The sequence below is a fragment of the Mercenaria mercenaria genome, chromosome 8, assembly GCF_021730395.1.
Source record: "Mercenaria mercenaria strain notata chromosome 8, MADL_Memer_1, whole genome shotgun sequence".
Taxonomy (NCBI): domain Eukaryota; kingdom Metazoa; phylum Mollusca; class Bivalvia; order Venerida; family Veneridae; genus Mercenaria; species Mercenaria mercenaria.
In genome coordinates, this window is record NC_069368.1 from 2,374,867 (window position 1) to 2,394,660 (window position 19,794).

At 35.0% G+C, this 19,794-nt stretch overlaps 2 protein-coding genes across 4 annotated transcripts in view; both read left to right on the plus strand.

The window, feature by feature from the left end:
• LOC123523205 (toll-like receptor 4) lies at positions 1-4,187 on the plus strand. Its single transcript, XM_045300904.2, has 2 exons — positions 1-103; positions 1,141-4,187. The coding sequence occupies exons 1-2, from the start codon at positions 1-3 to the stop codon at positions 3,813-3,815; spliced, it is 2,778 nt and encodes a 925-aa protein (XP_045156839.2). The 3' UTR covers positions 3,816-4,187.
• A 6,742-nt stretch (positions 4,188-10,929) lies between these two features.
• Positions 10,930-19,794, plus strand: part of LOC123523206 (organic cation transporter protein-like) — a 44,594-nt gene continuing 35,729 nt past the window's right edge. The window contains exon 1 of one of the 3 annotated variants that reach the window (XM_045300907.2): positions 10,930-10,989. The gene's annotated coding sequence lies outside the window, so the exon portion shown is untranslated. Of the gene's footprint in view, positions 11,168-19,794 lie in introns of all 3 variants that reach the window. The other 2 variants (XM_045300906.2, XM_045300905.2) reach the window with 2 other exon arrangements.

A 19,794-nucleotide genomic window follows, 5' to 3' on the forward strand; every position in this document is an offset into this window, starting at 1 on the left:
ATGAGATACAAGTCATGTGCCTCTTGTACATATTCAGGGGCGCAACTTTTACAGTACAAAGACAAATGTTCTTACTGTTCACAGACAATGGCTACTATAACAGGTAGGTTCAAGTTTTCTGTTTCATAACTGTATTCATATAATACTCTTAGAATGCAATGTCTGTTGTTGTTTTTTATGTACATGTGTATTAAAGATTTTTCTTATAAATTTACTGTTTTTCGATAATCACACGGAAATTAATTATGATACGCAGAAAAAACGGCATTTCATAACGTATGACGTACGCAGTCAGGTTTACTAATTAAAATACCACGAAAGATTCACAAGCGTATATTTTTGACAGGTAGGGGAAAGAAAATAATAAACAAATTAATTAAGAAGACTGTTCGGAATGCAGATTCACTTGTAATTCATGAAAGAGCAGGTGCATTTTGTGGTCAAAAATTGGTTGCATAAAATAATTTCTAATAATAGTAACTGTTTGACAAAATGACTGACACGTTTTTATATACCTTATTAATCATATGTAAACGAGCTCGTAATGAGGAGCCGGTAAGGCCAGCTAGTGAATTAGCTTTACCAAAGGAGTTTTTCGATCGGACGTTGAGCCGGTGACATGGTTCTTCGGAGCTGTTACGAGAACGGTCCGAGGCACGAGAGCGCGTGTCGAAATTATTATATTGAAAACTAGATAAATTTATTTTATAGAAGTTGAAGAGCAATATAGAAAAACTTGAGAAATAATGTTGTAGAAAAATAGACTGGTTATTGACTTGACTTTATACGGCGGCCACGCTATACATGTTAACTATGTGCACATACAAACATATGTGGTAGAGGTTTGTGAAGGCTGTGTTACTGGAACATGACTTTTACTCTTGCTCTTCTAATACTAGAAGAACAGGAATGTAGAATACTGACATAATGATGTATCATTTCATTTTGATAACTGATGTGTTTATATAAATTGTACACTTTAGTTGACATGTATATGAAAATATAGGCAATATCTCACTGTTATTATTTTATTACAACAATAGTTACTATCAAAGTGGGTTCATTTTCTATACATATTCTGTTATTGCGTGTGTTTTTAACTTCTGCAGTTACATATTTGACATATATCAATACTTACAGGAAAGAGAAAGTTGCCGGTTTTAAAGATGTTGGCAAACCTCTTGGTTGTTTCCATGGTAACGCCAGTGTGCCCATCCATCACTAGATTAGAAGAAGCAGAAGGCTATAAATTGCCATACTACTGCGCTTTTTGTGTATGTCAAAATGTTTCCGATAGAATAATTACAAACTGTTCTGGAAAAGGCCTTTTCAAGTTTCCGAAAGATATTGATGCCAGGACGAAAGAATTTGATCTTTCGAATAATCTTATAAAAACTATCAAATATTCATATCTTGCCCATCTCTACAGTCTAGTTGTATTAGATTTATCTAAAAACACGATATCAAATATTGAAATAGGCGCTTTTCGTGACTTATCAAATCTTACACACTTGTTTTTACATGGGCAGATTACTAAAACCCGTCTTGTTATTCTTCAAAACGTTCTAAAACCTGGAGTATTTGATGGTTTAATTAGTCTGAAAGTTCTTCATGTGCACGACTTCTTGCAACAACCTACTGAGGCACATACCTCTGTAATACCTACAAATGCTTTGAAAGTATTGACAACATTAGAAGAACTTCACATTGATGGAGTTCTTAATGTAACTTTCAGTGAAGATTTTAATCTTCTGAAGAACCTGACAACAGTGGTAATATCGGGCTTCGAGGGTATGTGTGAGATAGGTCATCTAGATAGAAAATCCTTTGTTGGCTTAGAAAATGTGCGGAACTTGACTGTTAATAAATGTCGCATTAGAACGTTACAAACTGGAACGTTTTGGTGGACACCAAACCTTTCGTACTTAGATATGTCATGGAACACCGAATTAGAAATAAACCAGTTTGGCAGAATTTTAGAGGAGCTGAAGTACACAAAACTACATATTTTGAAAATTAATGCCATTCACAACCCAAATAGAGCAGGAACTGAAATACTTAGACCTGACGTAAAATACTTAAGAGATATTGACTTAATAGAATTGTATATGGACGACAACGGAATAGAATTTGTAGATTATGGTGTGTTTGATATGTTTCCAAAGTCTTTGCAACGGCTATATCTAAGACGGAATAAACTTACCTTTGGACTTTATATGTACGAAGCTGTATTTAATAACCCTAATCTGGAAGTTTTGGATGTCGGAGACCAAGCAGTAGCATCGAGGTCAGACCGGGCTTTCACTTCTCAATTTCGAAAAGTATATGGACTTGTTAAAAGAGATACACATGTACATCCCTACCAGGTGAAAGTAATCAAGCATTTAGTACATACAGCCAAAAGACAATTTTATAGAAAAAAAGATATGGATAGTGGATTAACGAAAAAACGTGCTCTAAAAAAGCGATCAAACCCAACACCTGTGCTTAACTTGAAAACATTGATCAGTAGCGGAAGTATGTCAGATCTAAGACCATTGGATTTTAGCGCAACATTAAATAATATAACATTCATAGATTTATCAAGAAATTTTATACCATTGCTTGAACCTCATGCATTCGACGGTCTTGGCCACTTAAAACATTTAAACTTGTCCAATAACTATATGGAGAATGCACACAAAAATGCATTTTATGGACTGTCATCCGTACATGTAATGGATCTTGATAATAATTTGTTAGGACATTTGCTAAAATTAGACAGAAATGGAAAGTTCTTTTCATCGTTAGTCAAACTACGAATCATCAGTTTATCCAGAAATCGTATAAATTCCCTTGATAAAAACGTTTTCAAACATAATAGTGAGCTTGAAATAATTAATTTGTCTGAAAACTATATCGAAAGTTTAGACATAGAGTTATCAGCGCTTTCAAACTTGAGATATTTTGACCTTTCATACAACCGGTTATACTCTCTACCATCATCTGTCTCCTCACATCTAAGCAATCTTTCAAAATATCATCCTGTAAATGTAGATTTAAGCAATAACAATTTGTATTGTAGCTGTGATAATATTCCATTCTTAAAATGGGTGTTTTATTCGGACGTCAAATTTCAAAGGATTGAAAGTTACTATTGCTCTTTTGACGATAAATCTGTAAGAATATTCAATGAATCGAGGCATGAGTTATTGAATGAACTTGAGGAGAAGTGTAAATCTTACCTTGCACTTATCATAGGGAATTCAGCTGGGATCAGTTTTATTCTAGCAGTTCTAGTTTCATATACAGTGTACTATAATAGATGGAAGTTGAGATATGTGTATTATATGACTAAAATAAAGCTGGACAAGAGACATGGAAACGAGGCAGCCGAGGAGGTTTTTAATTATGATGTCTTTGTTTCTTATGGCGATGGGGACAGGGGCTTCGTTACCGTCGATATGTTAAAGAACCTAGAAGTTATTGGAGGGAAAAGATTGAATATAAGAGACAGGGATTTTGAATTAGGCGAAGTAATTGCTGTAAATATATCAAAAGCTATCCGCACAAGTAAGAAAACATTCCTTTTGCTGAGCAGGCATTTTCTTCGCAATAAATGGTGTAATTTCGAAATGAATATGGCGCGAATGGAAGCAGTACATATGAAAAGGGACGTAATTGTCATTATATTCTTGGAGAAAATACCACCGAAAGTTTTACCTCTTGAAATAATGGATCTTCTAAGAGAATGTCCTAATATGGACTTACCAAAAGATGAAGAATTACGAGTTGCATTCTGGCAAAAGTGCATAGACTATATTAATCATAACTGACAAAATGACAAAAATCGTATACATATTATACTGTCAAATGTTTTTGTAGCTTGCAGCTTGCTCCCAAGAATAGTCAAACATATTAATTCGTTACTAGGTCAGACCCTTTAATTAACAAATGGTTGTAAAATATTGTCTGTGTTGTTTTTTTTGGGTTTTTTTTCAAATAGTTCATGTCGTCGTTTTGTATCAAGTTTGTAATCGTGTGTAATGTAATTTGAACCAATTATTTACACATGTGAATAGTGCACGGGGAAAGCGAGCTATTTATATTTTTCGTTATATTCACGATTAGACAGCTACTAGTATGTGGTAAAGATTAAATTGAGAATATGATATTATAAAATATGTTTGAATAAAAATTATCTTTTTTTTCGATTTATTCTAAGTTTGCACGAACTTGCAATATTTGACAATTGCATATGAAGTGCATGTTATGTTTACAATGTAATATTTTGTACAGACTCAGTCAAACCGAGTCTGATATTTATACCTTTTCTTGGTTGGTTTCTATCATTCCAAAGGATATTCTTATAAATATACAATGAACAGAATTACTTTTTTTATAAAATAAGTACACAGTACACATGTAAGTGTAAAATCTTTAACTACAGAAACAGCCCAATCAATCTGGAGAGCGCAGATTTACTGATTGCAAGGTCGTGAGTTTGATCCTCGGGCGATACGTGTGTTCTTCATGACGATTCGATAAAGACCATTGTGTCTAAAATCATTCGTCCTCCACCTCTGTTTCAAAGGAGGAAGTCTGCAGTCACTTGCGGAGAAAAGTTTTGTACTAGTACAGAATTCTAGAACACTGATTCGGTTAACTGCCCGCAGTTACTTAAAGACGCACCACAAAAAAATTGTATTCTTTTGTATTTCCATGATGGTAATTATACATGATTTCCATGAAAAAAAATGAGATATACAAGTATTTAGTTACAAATTGACAGTGACATAGATAATATATTAGGCCAAGACAATGTGTTTAATGTCTTAACATTTTATTGAATTACTGTAGCAATATGTACAAAAATCAGTGTATATAGTTAAATTTCAATCACATTTTGTTTCCACAGTGTAAGATAGTTGTTCATCTATATTTTTGAAACTATGCTGGATCGACTGAATAAGTTTGCAGATGAGGTTGTCAAAACAAATTTATTCAGGTAGGGCCTAAATTGTTCATCGGAAAACTTGTAGTATAACTGTATATTATCTGTATTATAAGAATGATTTTCAAAAGGTTTTTGTGGGTGATAAAAGTAGGTCACTAGGTCGTGGTGGGTCTTTAACCTAAATATTGTTGGAAAACGGCGTTAAACCCCAAAGAAACAAACAAACTGCAGGAATCTGCATAGATCAATTTGTAGTTCTTATAATAACACCATCATTATTGAAATCGACTTGAATTTTGATTCCCGATTCAGAGGTAAATTCACTTTGAACAGCAAGAAATCGCGTCTAAAATGAAAATTTTCCAATCCCCTCACCCCCCGTGAAAATTGCAGTCAAAGTCTAGTTCATGGTAGGAATTGAATATTCTTCAAGAAGGAGGTACTCTATTACGGGTCCAATACCTTTTAAAGTGGTTATTGTAACTTTTATCATATAGCAACGTTGAAAATAATACATTAAACATAATTACATCAGCCATTAAAGCAGCATGCTAACAGATATGGCTAAAAAATAACCTTTCTTTAAAATTGAAGTTTTGGTCATATTATGAACATTAGAATATGAATTTTTGTTTCTAAAATGTTTTAAAAATTCCAAATCAAGAAGAAAAGATGACCGCGTCGGGAATCGAACCCCGGACCGCCGCGGAAAGAAAGACATTTTCATGTCGTTGTAACCAATAGCGCTATAGCTGAAATAGTGAATAATGACTTCAAAATATAGATATTTATAATCGAAACAGTTTACCTGGAGTAAAAGCGTGACAAACGCTTTTTGATTTTCATCGTAGAAAGTAGTAAAAACAGCAAATTCTCATGTGTTTCCGTAACATAAAGTTTGTCAGTAATTTAGTTTTAAAGCCTTCTTAAGAAATATAGCATTTATTTCAAGATATTTAAAAAAATATTTTTTGTTGTCTAACGATCTGGAGGCATGCCGCTTTAAGTACTGTACAAAAGTTTCCTTCATTTTAGGGAATTAAAAGTTCATTATTATCTAAAAGTACCATTTTGTCATATTTATGCTGAATACTTGGCAAAGACACCACAAATCTTTCAAGCATGGATATCACCCATGCATTTCTAACATATAAATAGTTTGGACTGAAATGTAGCTTGGAAGAGATTTTAAGAAAGATGAAGTAGTTACAGAATAAGGTTAACAATGGAAAGGTAGGGATAAAAGGGCTGTTTTGAAAAAAGTAGGGTAAAGTAGGGTTCAAATCAAAAAGTAGGGGAAAGAAAGTAGGAAAAGCAGGGATCAGTAGAAAGTCTGATTTTTAGATTTTTTTTCAATATTGCGCCCTTTAGATGTTTTGCTCTTAGGCCAAAAGATGGAATACCCACCTTGCACACACCTTCGTTAGAATTTTTGTCAGAATGTCATGAACACCCATTAAATGCCTATTAATACAGCTATTTGCTACACCAAAACTGTTATGAGAGGATGCTGACGTGTGCCCTACACAAAGTAGATCTTGGGCTCTAGGTTCTCTCCTATCCAAATACCTTTTACCACCTATAATAGTGGTTGGGACTATTAAGGAAGAACCACCGTAAACAGTTTTAAGTTCTGGAAAAAATCTGCTGACTTGTTGGTATATTGAGAGTGCAACGCACTTTTATGTAGAATCTAATTTCCTTCCTGCGATAAAATAACACCAGTGTATAGCAGTGTGGTGTGTTAAAATGCTTGTAACTCAGCTATAACAAAACAAATTGTTTTAAAACTTTACAATGTGCATGGCCGTTGAAACCTCCTAGAATAACATGAAAATTCATGCTTGTAGCTGTAACATTTCCTACGAAGCACGTTAGTCTCAAAATTTCATGAATTTCCCCAGAAGTCATGCTCACGAAACAATACACACTGGCTTTCGACTAATATTTCCGGCAAACTGAACTGGTAAGCGCTTTGGATGTACACTAACATTTTAAAGGAAATGGATCTACATGGTAAGTCAGTGACGGTAGCATGGGTGAGTCAACATTTACCAAAGACTACCAACAGTACTAAGGCAATATTCCTTTGACTCACCAGAACAGCGTTCTATGAATTCTAGAGTATCTTCTAATTGTTGTCAAAGGAATAAAATGGTACACTGCTCTGCACTGGTACCTAGCACTAATATTAGACATTTGTGAATTAAGACGAAGTGGACTGTGGACACCTAGGACGATCAATAATTTAGGGGGGACATCTCAACGTTTAGATAATATTATGTGCAGACGAAAACACATGCAAATAATAATGATAAAGTCTGTCATATTATCCCCTGTCGAAGGCGAAGGGATATTGTTTTGGCGTTGTTCGTCCGGATGCTCGTCCGTCCGTGCGCCCGTCAGTCCGTGTGTCCGTCCGTCCGAAATTGAAAATGCTTATGATTCGAAAAATGTTTAAGCTAGGATTACCAAACCTCAAATATTTATAAACGGGCACATGATATTTTCTCATTCTTAGAATTCTCCCTCTTGACCCTATAAAAACAGACGTTTCCCCTTGATTTGTTTGTAAAAATGAAAACGCTTATAAGTCAAAAAGTATTTCAGCTAGAATAACCAAACCTCACATAATTATTAATTAGCACATGCCATTTGCTCACGAATAATATCCGCTTTGACCCAGTAAAAACAGATATTGTCCCCTTGATTTGTTTGGAAAAAAAACAGCAGCAACAACAACAACAACTGAGAATGCTTATGATTCAAAAAGTATTTCAGCTAGAATCACCAAGTCTCACATAATTATTACCTAGCATATGACCTTTGCTCATACATAGTATTATACCTTTTTACCTGGTAAAAGCAGAGTTTTTCCCCCTTGATTTAGTAAAAAAATGAAAATGAAAGTGTTTTTGCTAGAATCACCAAACCTCACATAAATATTAATTAGCGCATGATCTTTGCTCACATGTAGTATTACTCTCCTGTATTCTGTAAAAGCAGAGTATTTTCCCTTGATGTAGAAAAAATATAGATTTTTGACGGTATCAAATTAGCCTATTGATGGCTCTTCATGAAACTTTTCACAAATATAGATTACTATAGGGCAGTGGTGTGCAGCAATTTTGTCAGGATCTCTTCATTAACCAAACTTATTGCCCTTTAATTATTCTACAATCAGTGAATTCGAATATAACAAAGTAACGTATTAATGGATCTTCATGAAATGTAACACAAATATAGATCACTGTACGGCGATGATGCATGCGTATCTTTCATCTGAATCTCTTCAGTAACTGCAGAGTTATTGCCCTTTGTTTTAAAATTCATTAATTCCCACTAAACATAGTCACCCATTGATGGATCTTTATGAGACTGATAGATCACTACATAGCAGTTTTCCCCTTGATTTTTAAAAATAATATTTTTGTGCATAACTTAAGTGTATCTGCAAATAAAATATCTTTCAAAAGATCCCTCTCATCTGTTTTATACTTATGACCAAAAGTTTGTGGGCTATTACACTTTATTCAAATGTTCCTCAACATTACAAGTCGTGCAACTGAGACAAAGTAGCCAGGATGTGTTAATGTGGTCGCCGTCAGACGTAAACAGTTTTCGCTTACAACACTCCAGAGATAACAATTATGGCCCAATCGTATTGCGACATGGTCAGAGTCTTTGTCTAAACAAAAAATTATGATTGTGTTTTATATAAATCAGGTCAACAATTTAGTCTCTGCTTTACTGTTATTTAACTTAATGACCTAGATATTTACCCCGTTTCAAAGTTAACATACAACTGATAAAGGCATTATTCTGACCCGGTTTCATAAGGTCCAGTGGAAAATTATGGCCTCTGCAGTATTAACAATGTTTTATTTCCTATGATACAGCCTCGTGATCCTGTTTTAATCACATATAATCCAGTTCCATACTGTGTCTAGATTTTATAAGTCAAATATTCTTACCAGGTTTTATAAAGATAGAAAATAAATCATGGCATCTAGTGTGTTAATGATTATTTTTTCTATAACTTCTACTAATGACATTAATTTTTGATTCTAGGTATTCAAGTTTCAAACTTGATGTAGATTTTACTAAGACAAATATTCTAACCAGGTCTTATATAGATCCAGTAGAAACAAAATCCGACCCAGACACATGATGACCAAGTGTCAAACTCTGTATACGTTTTCTACACAGCATTCTGACTTAGTTTCATTACGATTGGAGTAGAAGTGATAGCTGTAAAAATGTGAACGACGAACGACGTTGGACGAAGACGGACAACGTACACGGCGCTACAACAATACCTCACTTTGTGTTCAGATGTACACAAATCTTTGGTGCGGAACTCTTAGTGTTGAATAACATTCCTACACAATTTATTGACGGTCGTTCAATACTTTTTGCGATATGTGTATAACAAATTTTCTCTGACGGACAGACGGACGAACAGACGAAGCCAAATCTACATCCCCACCACATAGTGTTAGCATAAAAAGCCGGGCATTCCTCCGTTTACGCATTTTTCCTACCATACATAATATGATAAAGTAATGTTGAGATGGTCCCCGTGAAAAATCGTTCATCATAGGTGTTCTCACTCCACTTCGTCTTAATTCGACAGACTCAATCAAACCGAGCCTGTTTTTCTTTGTCGACCTGTGGAGTTTCCACTTTTTCTATTCCATGCAAAATACACATTTCTTTGCTGATCTGAAGGTCCGAATTGTAGGAATATTTAATCATTTTTATACAATATAGTCACAATTCATCAAGAACTCTTCTTAACAGTTATCAAAGCAGTTATTGTGAAGTTGTAAGTTTTTTTTTCCATATATATTTTATTAACTATCACAGCAGGAATCTTTTAGTGACGTATGGTATCCTGTGACTTCCAAAGGATCTTCATTTAGATTTTATTAACTATCACAACAGCAACCAATCTTTAATTGCTGTGTTGCAGCCGAAAAAAGTCTCCCCGTACTTGGATTCAGTGTTATTATATTTTCTGGTCGTTCGGGATTATAGTGTCCATTCATTACATATGTAACAGAATTCCACTTAAGCCGGTAATAGAGGGTGTGAAGGGTGTTTCAATTTCCATTCTAGCATAAAACTGCTGTTATTGTCACATTTCGGAGGTGTTTTAACAGGAGAGAAAACGTGTGTTAACAGAGAGATTCTCGCGCTCACGTGCTGTTATAACACCTTTTTATATATGCGAGTTCCGTGGCAAAGCGTAAACGTCATTCGGCCCCAAAATTCAAATAAGATAATTCAAAACGAAATGACGTCAACGTCAAAAAAACAACTCAGACATTCCCGCTCATTTCGTGGAAAGTTAATGACGTTGAGTGACATTGTATTCATTTATCAGTTTTTACGCGTTTTATGCTAGAATAGCGTTAGCGCATTTTTATTTCGTGTTATAACATCTGCAGAATCCCTCGGGATACGTTGGTACCCTCGCCCGTTAGGGCGAGGGTACCAACGTATCCCTCGGGATTCTGCAGATGTTATAACACGAAAAAACATGCGTTATCCCTACATTACCTCTCATTCAACAGGCTCAATCAAACCGAGTCTGATTTTATATTGCTTGGTTGCATTACTGTGCTTCAGAAGGAACTTAATGTAGATTCTACATTTTAGTGTTTGTTAAGGTGTGTTAGCAGCAAAGTGTTCTTTCTTGGAGTTTTCTAGAAAAATGCTCATTTCTTTCTTCACTAATGCTTAATTGTGGTTTTGGGGTTTTATTTTTTACCAATCAGATTTCATCAAAAACAAAGCAACACTCGCGCAACTTAATTAACGTTCTACAGTATATATGTTACGAGAATATGTACGTCGTTAAAATGAGTTTTCTGTAAAAAATAACACACACTGTTTTGGTCCTGTTTTTTGCATGCGTTGCAGACGTTTCTTGTGTACACTACGGTAGCGCTTTCATACTGTCGCAATGACGGAAAGTAGTGACGTCACGCTCTATGTACAGAATTATTATTTTGGAATGATGTAAGCGACAACGAAGATTGCACAAGGTTGGAAAATGAAATAAAGGCCTTATATAAGCGCAAAAGTATCCGCGCTGTGCTATTTTATGTCTAGATCTAACAGACTTGTATCCGAATGCTTTGTGTTAATTATAAATTGAAGTGTGAGCGGATATTTTATATTTGTCATTAGTTTACGCGACATTAAAAAAAACAAATTGTTATTGTAAGAATTGTTTTTATTATTTTTAATGAGGTTTTAAGTTTTTTTGTGGCACTTTCGTACATTTTCTTTTCAACATTTCATTCTGTTTGTCATCAGATTTGTTAGTGGCTGCAGCTTTTACTTGTCCAACAAATTTGACGCGATCGTAGGAAATACATAGTCAAAATAATTCGACGTTCAGATTGTTTTATATTTGTGCTAAACATCAAAACTTTGAAGGACCAAAATAATAAAGGATAAGTCACAGTACAAGGTCATGTAAAGTTATAGTGGTTTCAGAGCTCCAGATAAGCTTTTGGTGCAATTGGGTATTTAGCCATCACTTTTTGTCTGAATTGGGTATTGGAAATATGAATTGGGTAAAAATAATATCATTACCCAGCCTTTTCAGAAGTAATTGGGTATTTGCTAAAACCAATTGGGTATTTTACCAATCTCGCACTAACAATTGAGTATTTTTTTGCTTACAGTATACATGGTATATATCATTAAACAGGACTGACTAAGTATTTTAATGGCGCCATTTTTCAGTTTGCAATTATAACGACAAGTATGAAATTAAACAAAAGCTTATCATGTTTAACTGCACTTAGCCACTTACCTTGTCAGACATTATTTGTCACATGTCGCATACGTGTGCTTGCAAATATACTGATTAATTGATATAATCAATAGGTGTGATAATCCAATCAAACTCTATCAGGACTAATCAGAGGCACATGTTTGTTACGCTGCATATATTCATAGGATCTTAATTGTGCTTTAGAAATAAGCGCAGTAAACGTTTTTAAATTTATATATTAAACATAATATAATTCTTTTGAAAACTGATTTTTTGTAATTTATTTTCTTCTTAAATTACAAAATTAAACATGAAGAAATAATTCAATTAGTTCCAATAATAAACATACGGCCGGTTCTTTCCGATCAGCGCGGTTTGTGCACTGACATGTGTTTTGTGTATAATTCATTTAAAAATTGAATATTGATATTTTTTCTGAATTAATTCTCTTTTTTATTTGTTAAACGAAATGCAAAATATGAAGAAACAATTAAATAATTTCCAATTATAAACATGTGACAGGCCCTTTCCGATCATGTTAAAAATAAAATATTAAAACATTGTTATGTCCTTTCCGATCAGCGCGGTTTATGCCACTCGTATTTTGTCTATAATTCATTTAAAAATCAAAAAATGCTATTTTATCATTCATAGTTTATTTTCTTTTTTATTTGTTAAATGAAATATGAAGAAACAATTAAATAAGTTTCAATAATGAACATGTGGCATGCCCTTTCCGATCATGTTAAGCCCTTTCAAATCTGCGCGGTTTATGTCGGGACCCGTATTTTGTTTATGATTCATTTAAATTCGAATATTGGTATTTTTTGTCTTAGATTATTATGTCTCCCCCAGGAGACATATTGTTTTTGTCCTGTCCGTCCGTCCATCTGTCCGTCCGTACGTCACACTTCATTTCCGAGCAATAACTGGAGAACCATTTGACCTAGAACCTTCAAACTTCATAGGGTTGTAGGGCTGCTGTAGTAGACGACCCCTATTGATTTTGGGGTCACTCCGTCAAAGGTCAAGGTCACAGGGGCCTGAACATTGAAAACCATTTCCGATCAATAACTAGAGAACCACTTGACCCAGAATGTTGAAACTTCATAGGATGATTGGCCATGAAGAGTAGATGACCCCTATTGATTTTGGGGTCACTCCATCAAAGGTCAAGGTCACAGGGGCCTGAACATTGAAAACCATTTCCGATCAATAACTAGAGAACCACTTGACCCAGAATGTTGAAACTTCACAGGATGATTGGTCATGAAGAGTAGATGACCCCTATTGATTTTGGGGTCAGTCCGTCAAAGGTCAAGGCCACAGGGGCCTGAACATTGAAAACCATTTCCGATCAATAACTAGAGAACCACTTGACCCAGAATGTTGAAACTTCATAGGATGATTGGTCATGAAGAGTAGATGACCCCTATTGATTTTGGGGTCATTCCGTCAAAGGTCAAGGTCACAGGGGCCTGAACATTGAAAACCATTTCCGATCAATAACTAGAGAACCACTTGACCCAGAATGTTGAAACTTCATAGGATGATTGATAATGAAGAGTAGATGACCCCTATTGATTTTGGGGTCACTCCATCAAAGGTCAAGGTCACAGGGGCCTGAACATGGAAAATCATTTCCGATCAATAACTAGAGAACCACTTAACCCAGAATGTTGAAACTTCATAGGATGATTGTACATGCAAAGTAGATGACCCCTATTGATTTTGGGGTCACTCTGTGAAAGGTCAAGGTCACAGGGGCCTGAACATTGAAAACCATTTCCGGTCAGTAACTTGAGAACCACTTGACCCAGAATGATGAAACTTCATAGGATGATTGGTCATGCAGAGTAGATGACCCCTAACGATTTTAGGGTGACTCTGTTAAAGGTCAAGGCCACAGGGGCCTGAACATGGAAAACCATTTCCAATCAATAACTTGAGAACCTCTTGACCCAGAATGTTGAAACTTCATAGGATGATTGAACATGCAGAGTAGATGACCCCTATTGATTTTGGGGTCACTCCGTTAAAGGTCAAGGTCACAGAGGCCTGAACATTGATAACCAGTTCATATCAATAACTTGAGAACCACTTGACCCAGAATGTTGAAACTTCATAGGATGATTGAACATGCAGAGTAGATGACCCCTATTGATTTTGGGGTCAGTCTATTAAAGTTCAAGGTCACAGGCCTGTTCATGTAAAATCATTTTTTTGGAAATAACTTGAGAACCACTTGACCTACAATGTTGAAACTTAATAGGATGATTGGACATGCAGAGTAGATGACCCTTACTTATTTTGAGGTCACTTGATCAAAGGTCAAGGTCACAGGAGCCTGAACAGTGACTTGAGAGCCACTAGGCCAAGAGTGTTGAAATTTAGCGGGATGACTGGACATGCCAAGTAGATGATCCCTATTGCAGCCAACCATCAGTGTCTCTTTGACTTTCGCTCCTGACCCCTATTAACTTCTTGCCTATAGGACTTTGCATTGGGGGAGACATGCGCTTTTTTACAAAAGCATTTTCTAGTTTTCTTATTATTTGAAGAAACAAATAAATTTTAATAATCAACATTCCGGTATCTAGTCATAGCGACGTAAGTGTTAAACATTTCCGTAAGATCGTAAAGTTATAATCTCGTATTCAGAATTAACTTTTAATAAACTTCCCTCAAATATTCATTCATATTTAATCTGATTGAACATGGTTCTACAACTTACAAAAAATGATAAAAAGTGTTTATTTAAGAGAATACTATTTATTTTTTAAAAAAAGGACGAGTGCATTTATGTTATGGAAACTTCCCGTGCGCTCGCCAAATCCAAATCTTGTATAAAATCGTTTTGTGTTAAAGTATTTTATTTTCCTTTTGTAAACTTATTATTTATATTATACACAAATGATTTCTGCAATAAACCCTACAAAAATACCATTTATTAATAAAATACGGGTGTATTTCGGTTATGGAAATTTCCCGCGCGGTCACCGAACTTCATTCTCGTATAAAATCATTTTGCGTAAATGTATTTTATTTTCCTTTCGTATGTTAATTATTTATGATATATATGATTGAATTATATCAAAAACCCTTCAAAAATACCTTTAACTTAAAAAATACAGGTGTATTCCGGTTATGTGAAGTGTATTCCGGTTTTTAGGTGGATTCCGGTTTAATGTGCAGAGCTCCAGATAAGATGCGTATTTGCGTAAATACGTTTTGAAATTTACAAAAAACGCATTTAAAATCAAACCTACGCGTACTGATACGCATTGAAAAAACGGGATACGTATTTTACTCGATTTAAGTGCGTAATCCAATTTTATCGTAAATCAAGCACATCCTTTTTGTAATCGAGTACAACAAACAAAATGGTGTCTCATAAAAGCAAACGCAAACGATATCGTAAAATAATGCCATTTTCTTCTTCAAGTATATTAGTGTGTGACAGGAGATGACTCGGACAATGCCTATCGCTAAGCACGTGATCTATGATATAATATGAACTAAGGCAAAGCCTCAAAGCGAGCTCAAAGAAATCGGATTTATCTAAAAATATTATACATCATTTATTTGTCACAAAGAAACTATTCACTAGTCACAAGAATTCAGGAGAACCTGTTCACTATAATGAAAAAGTCTACATTTAGTGTCACCATGCCTATAACAGTGAATATCATACGTTGCAAAATTTATGGGAAGCCGGTGTCACGGTGACGTCATTACCGCGTTCCCGTTTCTTTCTGCTTATTAATGACATTTTTTCCATTTTCTGGCCGATGCTTGATCTTTTAAATGCAAATAATATTTTTTTCAAACAACTGGAAATCATTCTTTCATTATTGTTGAGTGATGAATAATTTTTAGCAATTGAATCAAGTTCTGTATTCACTCCGGAAAGAAGTACTTCCTGTGAGCACCAATCCGCTAGGGTGCGCTTTTTTAAAACTTCCGACGAAACTTTTCAAATCCATCACCAAGTGTGAAAGTATACTTGCGTTACCGTAAAGCTCGATTCTCGAGCAGGCCCTGTGGGCCTGCTCTTCGAGCTCGCTATAATGGGTAACTGTTGAAAAAGCCGAAGCACACACATGTTGGTGTTTCTGAAAAAAACATTGACAGTCAAAGTATCACTGGCTGTTGATATATCGCAGTGGTCAGTAACTGAAATTAAGATGTAGTGTAAGATGTAATGTATGCAGTAAACTAAATGTTAAAACTATTTCAATGAAGGCTCAAAAATATTCAGGAAAACAGCATTAGTCGACAAAGGCACTTCAGCGGAGCACATGAATATCAGAAAATTATACAAACAGTTATTATTATTACCCTTTTAAATGATTTCGAATTCTGAAAAACCATTTAGAATTCTAAAATACCCTTTTGAAAAAACATCTAGGAGTAAAATACCCTTTGAAAAAAAAACTAGGGGGTAAAATACCCTTTAACCTAAAATCTTATCTGGAGCTCTGAATGTGTGACCGGTCAAATCTAGCATTAAAGTCTCGTACCCATTCTAGTTATAAGGAAAATGCGATACACAAGCTATTTTTTACAGATTGGGTATGAGGAATTTTACTTGCATTTCAGTACGCACACCGTATAAATTCAATTGGGTTTTCTGCATATTTAATTGCGCAAATACGCAGCTTATCTAGAGCTCTGGTAGTTTTATCGCTTGCGCATATTGGCATGTAGACACGGTAAACGTTAATCGTATACAGTACATACATAGGTTTAAATCACCAGAAAATTCGTAATTTTGGATATTATTTGATTATTTTTGCATAAATCAATTAGGAATTGAATCCCCTTTCAATACATGTAAGATTTATTTGAATTTATGGCCAATTCGTGACATAATCAGCATTTAAACCAATAGCATGTAAAGCGTCAGCAGCGATGAAAATTTCATTGGAAATTGCTTCCATTATTTTGGTCTTTTGAGTGTTTGACGCGAGTGGGGATATTGCCCATATGAAAAAATTATCTCAATATTTCCTAGGTCAGGATCGCATCAAATTTGTTGGACTAAGGAAATACTGAGTTAGTTTCATTATGGGCAATTTCTCCACTCCAAAGACCAAAATAGTGGAGTAAATTTCTGATCAAAGTGTCATCGCGACCTGTTTTGATTTAAATGCTGATTTTGTTGTGAATATGAGATAAATTCAAATGAAACTTACGAGTATCAAAGGGGATTCAGTTCTACATCAGATGTAAAGATTATCAAATAAATACCAAAATTATTTAAAAAATTTGGTGATTTAAACCCATGTACATGTATATACGAGACGCGATTAATGTTTACCGCGTCTGCATTATTTTGGTCCGAAGTTTTAATGTTTAGGTTGACTGGCTTATCGGGATGACTTATTTTCTGATCTGATATTTTATAGTTGTCATCCCTCTAAGCCTTACCAGTGTCTGCAATTTACTGTTAGGAAAACAAAGACATTAAAAAATCCAAAAAGTCATAATATACTGGTCAGACTTACTTGCTTTAAGGTATTAGTTCCATAATGGAGTACCTCCTTTTTTAAAGAGTATTCAATTCCTACCATAAACCTACTTTGATTGCAATTTTCAGGGGGCGTAGGTCCAAGCCCCACTGGGACCAAAATTTTTTTTTCCTTAATTTTCTTTTTTTCTAGTAAGTTTTTACTTCTTTCAAGACTTGTTATTGATTTATTGTACAAAAGTGGAAAAAAATTCATTTGATAAGTGATTTTTTGCTGTTCAGAGTGAATTTACCTCTGAAACAGAAGGGGTAGAGTTAGACATTTTAAAAAATACCGAGTTACCTGCGGTAAAAGTTCTCTATTTTGCCTTTATTCTTTAGATTACATATTGTGGAAGAAATGTAGGTAGGTTTTACTTCTGCTCCAAGGTTATTTTTGAATGAAGTGAGCAAAATCCAAAACAGACCAGCAGGGTTCCACCTTAGTTTTACAAAGTTGGAGTTAGAATTCTGTGTCTCATTAAATCCGTTTACTCGAGGCACCCTAGAAAAAATGATACTGACAGTTTTTATTTTAAGTTTTATAATTGTTTACCAATAGTTTGATGTTTCTTTCATAAAAAATAATGGTATAATGAATTCTCTGCAAACGTTTTGGATAAAGGCCACCACTTTGAAATTTGTCTCTACTTGAGTCTGAGGGAATACCATAAATTACACAAAATTGATAAAAAACTGCACGGTAAAAGTTTTTAAAAAATTGCAGTTAAGTGTGAAGCACGGTCAGCTGTAAGAATATACCCAGCAAATGCCACTTTTAAACGTTACTATTAGGGGCCTAATACCTTAATAAATTAAACATTAATAATATAAATATTCATGTAGAAACTTCAAACGGGTTTAATTGAATTCATATTTTTAAATAAGAGACTTAAATCTTCGAAAATATGACATGACAGGAGCGAGGAGATATCTACCCTGACACTGGTTTCAATAAACAGCAGATTGCTGATGATACTAAATTGCAGAAACTAAACACAAAATATACATTCATAAAATGTCAGCAAGGCAAGTTTATCAAAATAATTCATTATCAGAGATGTAATTATTACAAATACTTTCTACATGTACCAGAAAACATTTCCAACGAATTTCAACAGAAATATGCAGAATAACTTTGGACGTGACAGAGACAGTGACAGTCAAAAGTTATCACGCTGTCCCGAAACATCCTATTATTTGGACTATACATTGACTGGCACAAATATAAAACAATCTGAATGTCAAATTGTTTTGACTACAGCCTTTATATGTTGGAAGTGTAGCTGTAACCATAGCCGATCTTGCGTTCTAGCCATTCAGTAATTGGATGCCTAGCCTATCTGCTCAGGTTTATTTTTTTCTAGACATCAATTTATCTATCTATCTTTTGTTTATGTCAAACCCCTCACTGGGAAGTAGACATTTGGCACATCAAACCACAAAGAATATTAAAAACTGAAGTGTAAAAAGATAGATAAAAGCAAGGAAAAATAGTAGGTTAAAAGTAAATGTTTCAAAGCAGCCATCTGGCAGTTTAAGGTGAGACATGATTAATACAGCAAATGGCTGCATTGTTGAGCTGCTCAGGGGTTGGGAGGTGGACAACAGCAGGAGGGAGATAATTCCAGTGATACACTGTTCTGGGGAAGAAAGAATACTTTAAGTAATCTGTAGCTGCTGTGAATATCTTGTTACTGAGGGAATGGAAGTGACGTGTTGGGCGAGCGAAGGGAACTAATTTAAGAAGCCTTCTTCGGGGATGGCAGCTAGTAAGCCATGGACTTAATGGGTTCAGATTTGACCTTGATGTTTCTGTGCAGAAACCCTAACGTTTGATTTGCTTTCTTTGTTGACCTATTGATGTCGGCGTCCCATGGAAGATTATTTGATATATCCACGCCAAGGTATTTGGCTGAGATGACTAATTCGAGTAGGACTATGGAGGTAGTACTGGGTGGGAATAGGTTGTTTCCTTCTTGAGACGTGGATAGTTTGACATTTGGAGGAGTTGAATTCCATATCCCACTCCAACTCCCACTCTTCTAACATTTTGAGGTCATTTTGGAGGGTAACTGATTCATTTGCAGATATGACAGTGTGAGGTAGACTGTTGTGGGAGATCATTTATATAAGCTAAAAAGAGCAGGGAACCAAGGACGTACTACCCCTGGGGAACACCGGATGGGACTGGGATGGCATCTGCCATCAGAGCTGGTGCCATTCAGGACAACTGATTGGATACCGTTATCAAGGAAACTTTAAATCCACTTGAGAGTTTGACCTCCGACTCCGTAATTGTGCATTTTCAGGAAGACTTTCTCATGGCTGACCTTATAGAAAGCCTTACTGAAATCTAGTTATAAGTATGGGATCAACTTGTTTCTTAGCATAGACTTTGTTAACGTGGTCATTAACTAACATTACTAGTTGAGTGACACATGATCTTTTTTTACGAAACCCATGTTGTAGGTCGTACAAGATGTTGTGGCTGGTAAAATGTTTTACAGTTGAAGAGAAAACAATGTGTTGCAATACTTTGCACAGAACACA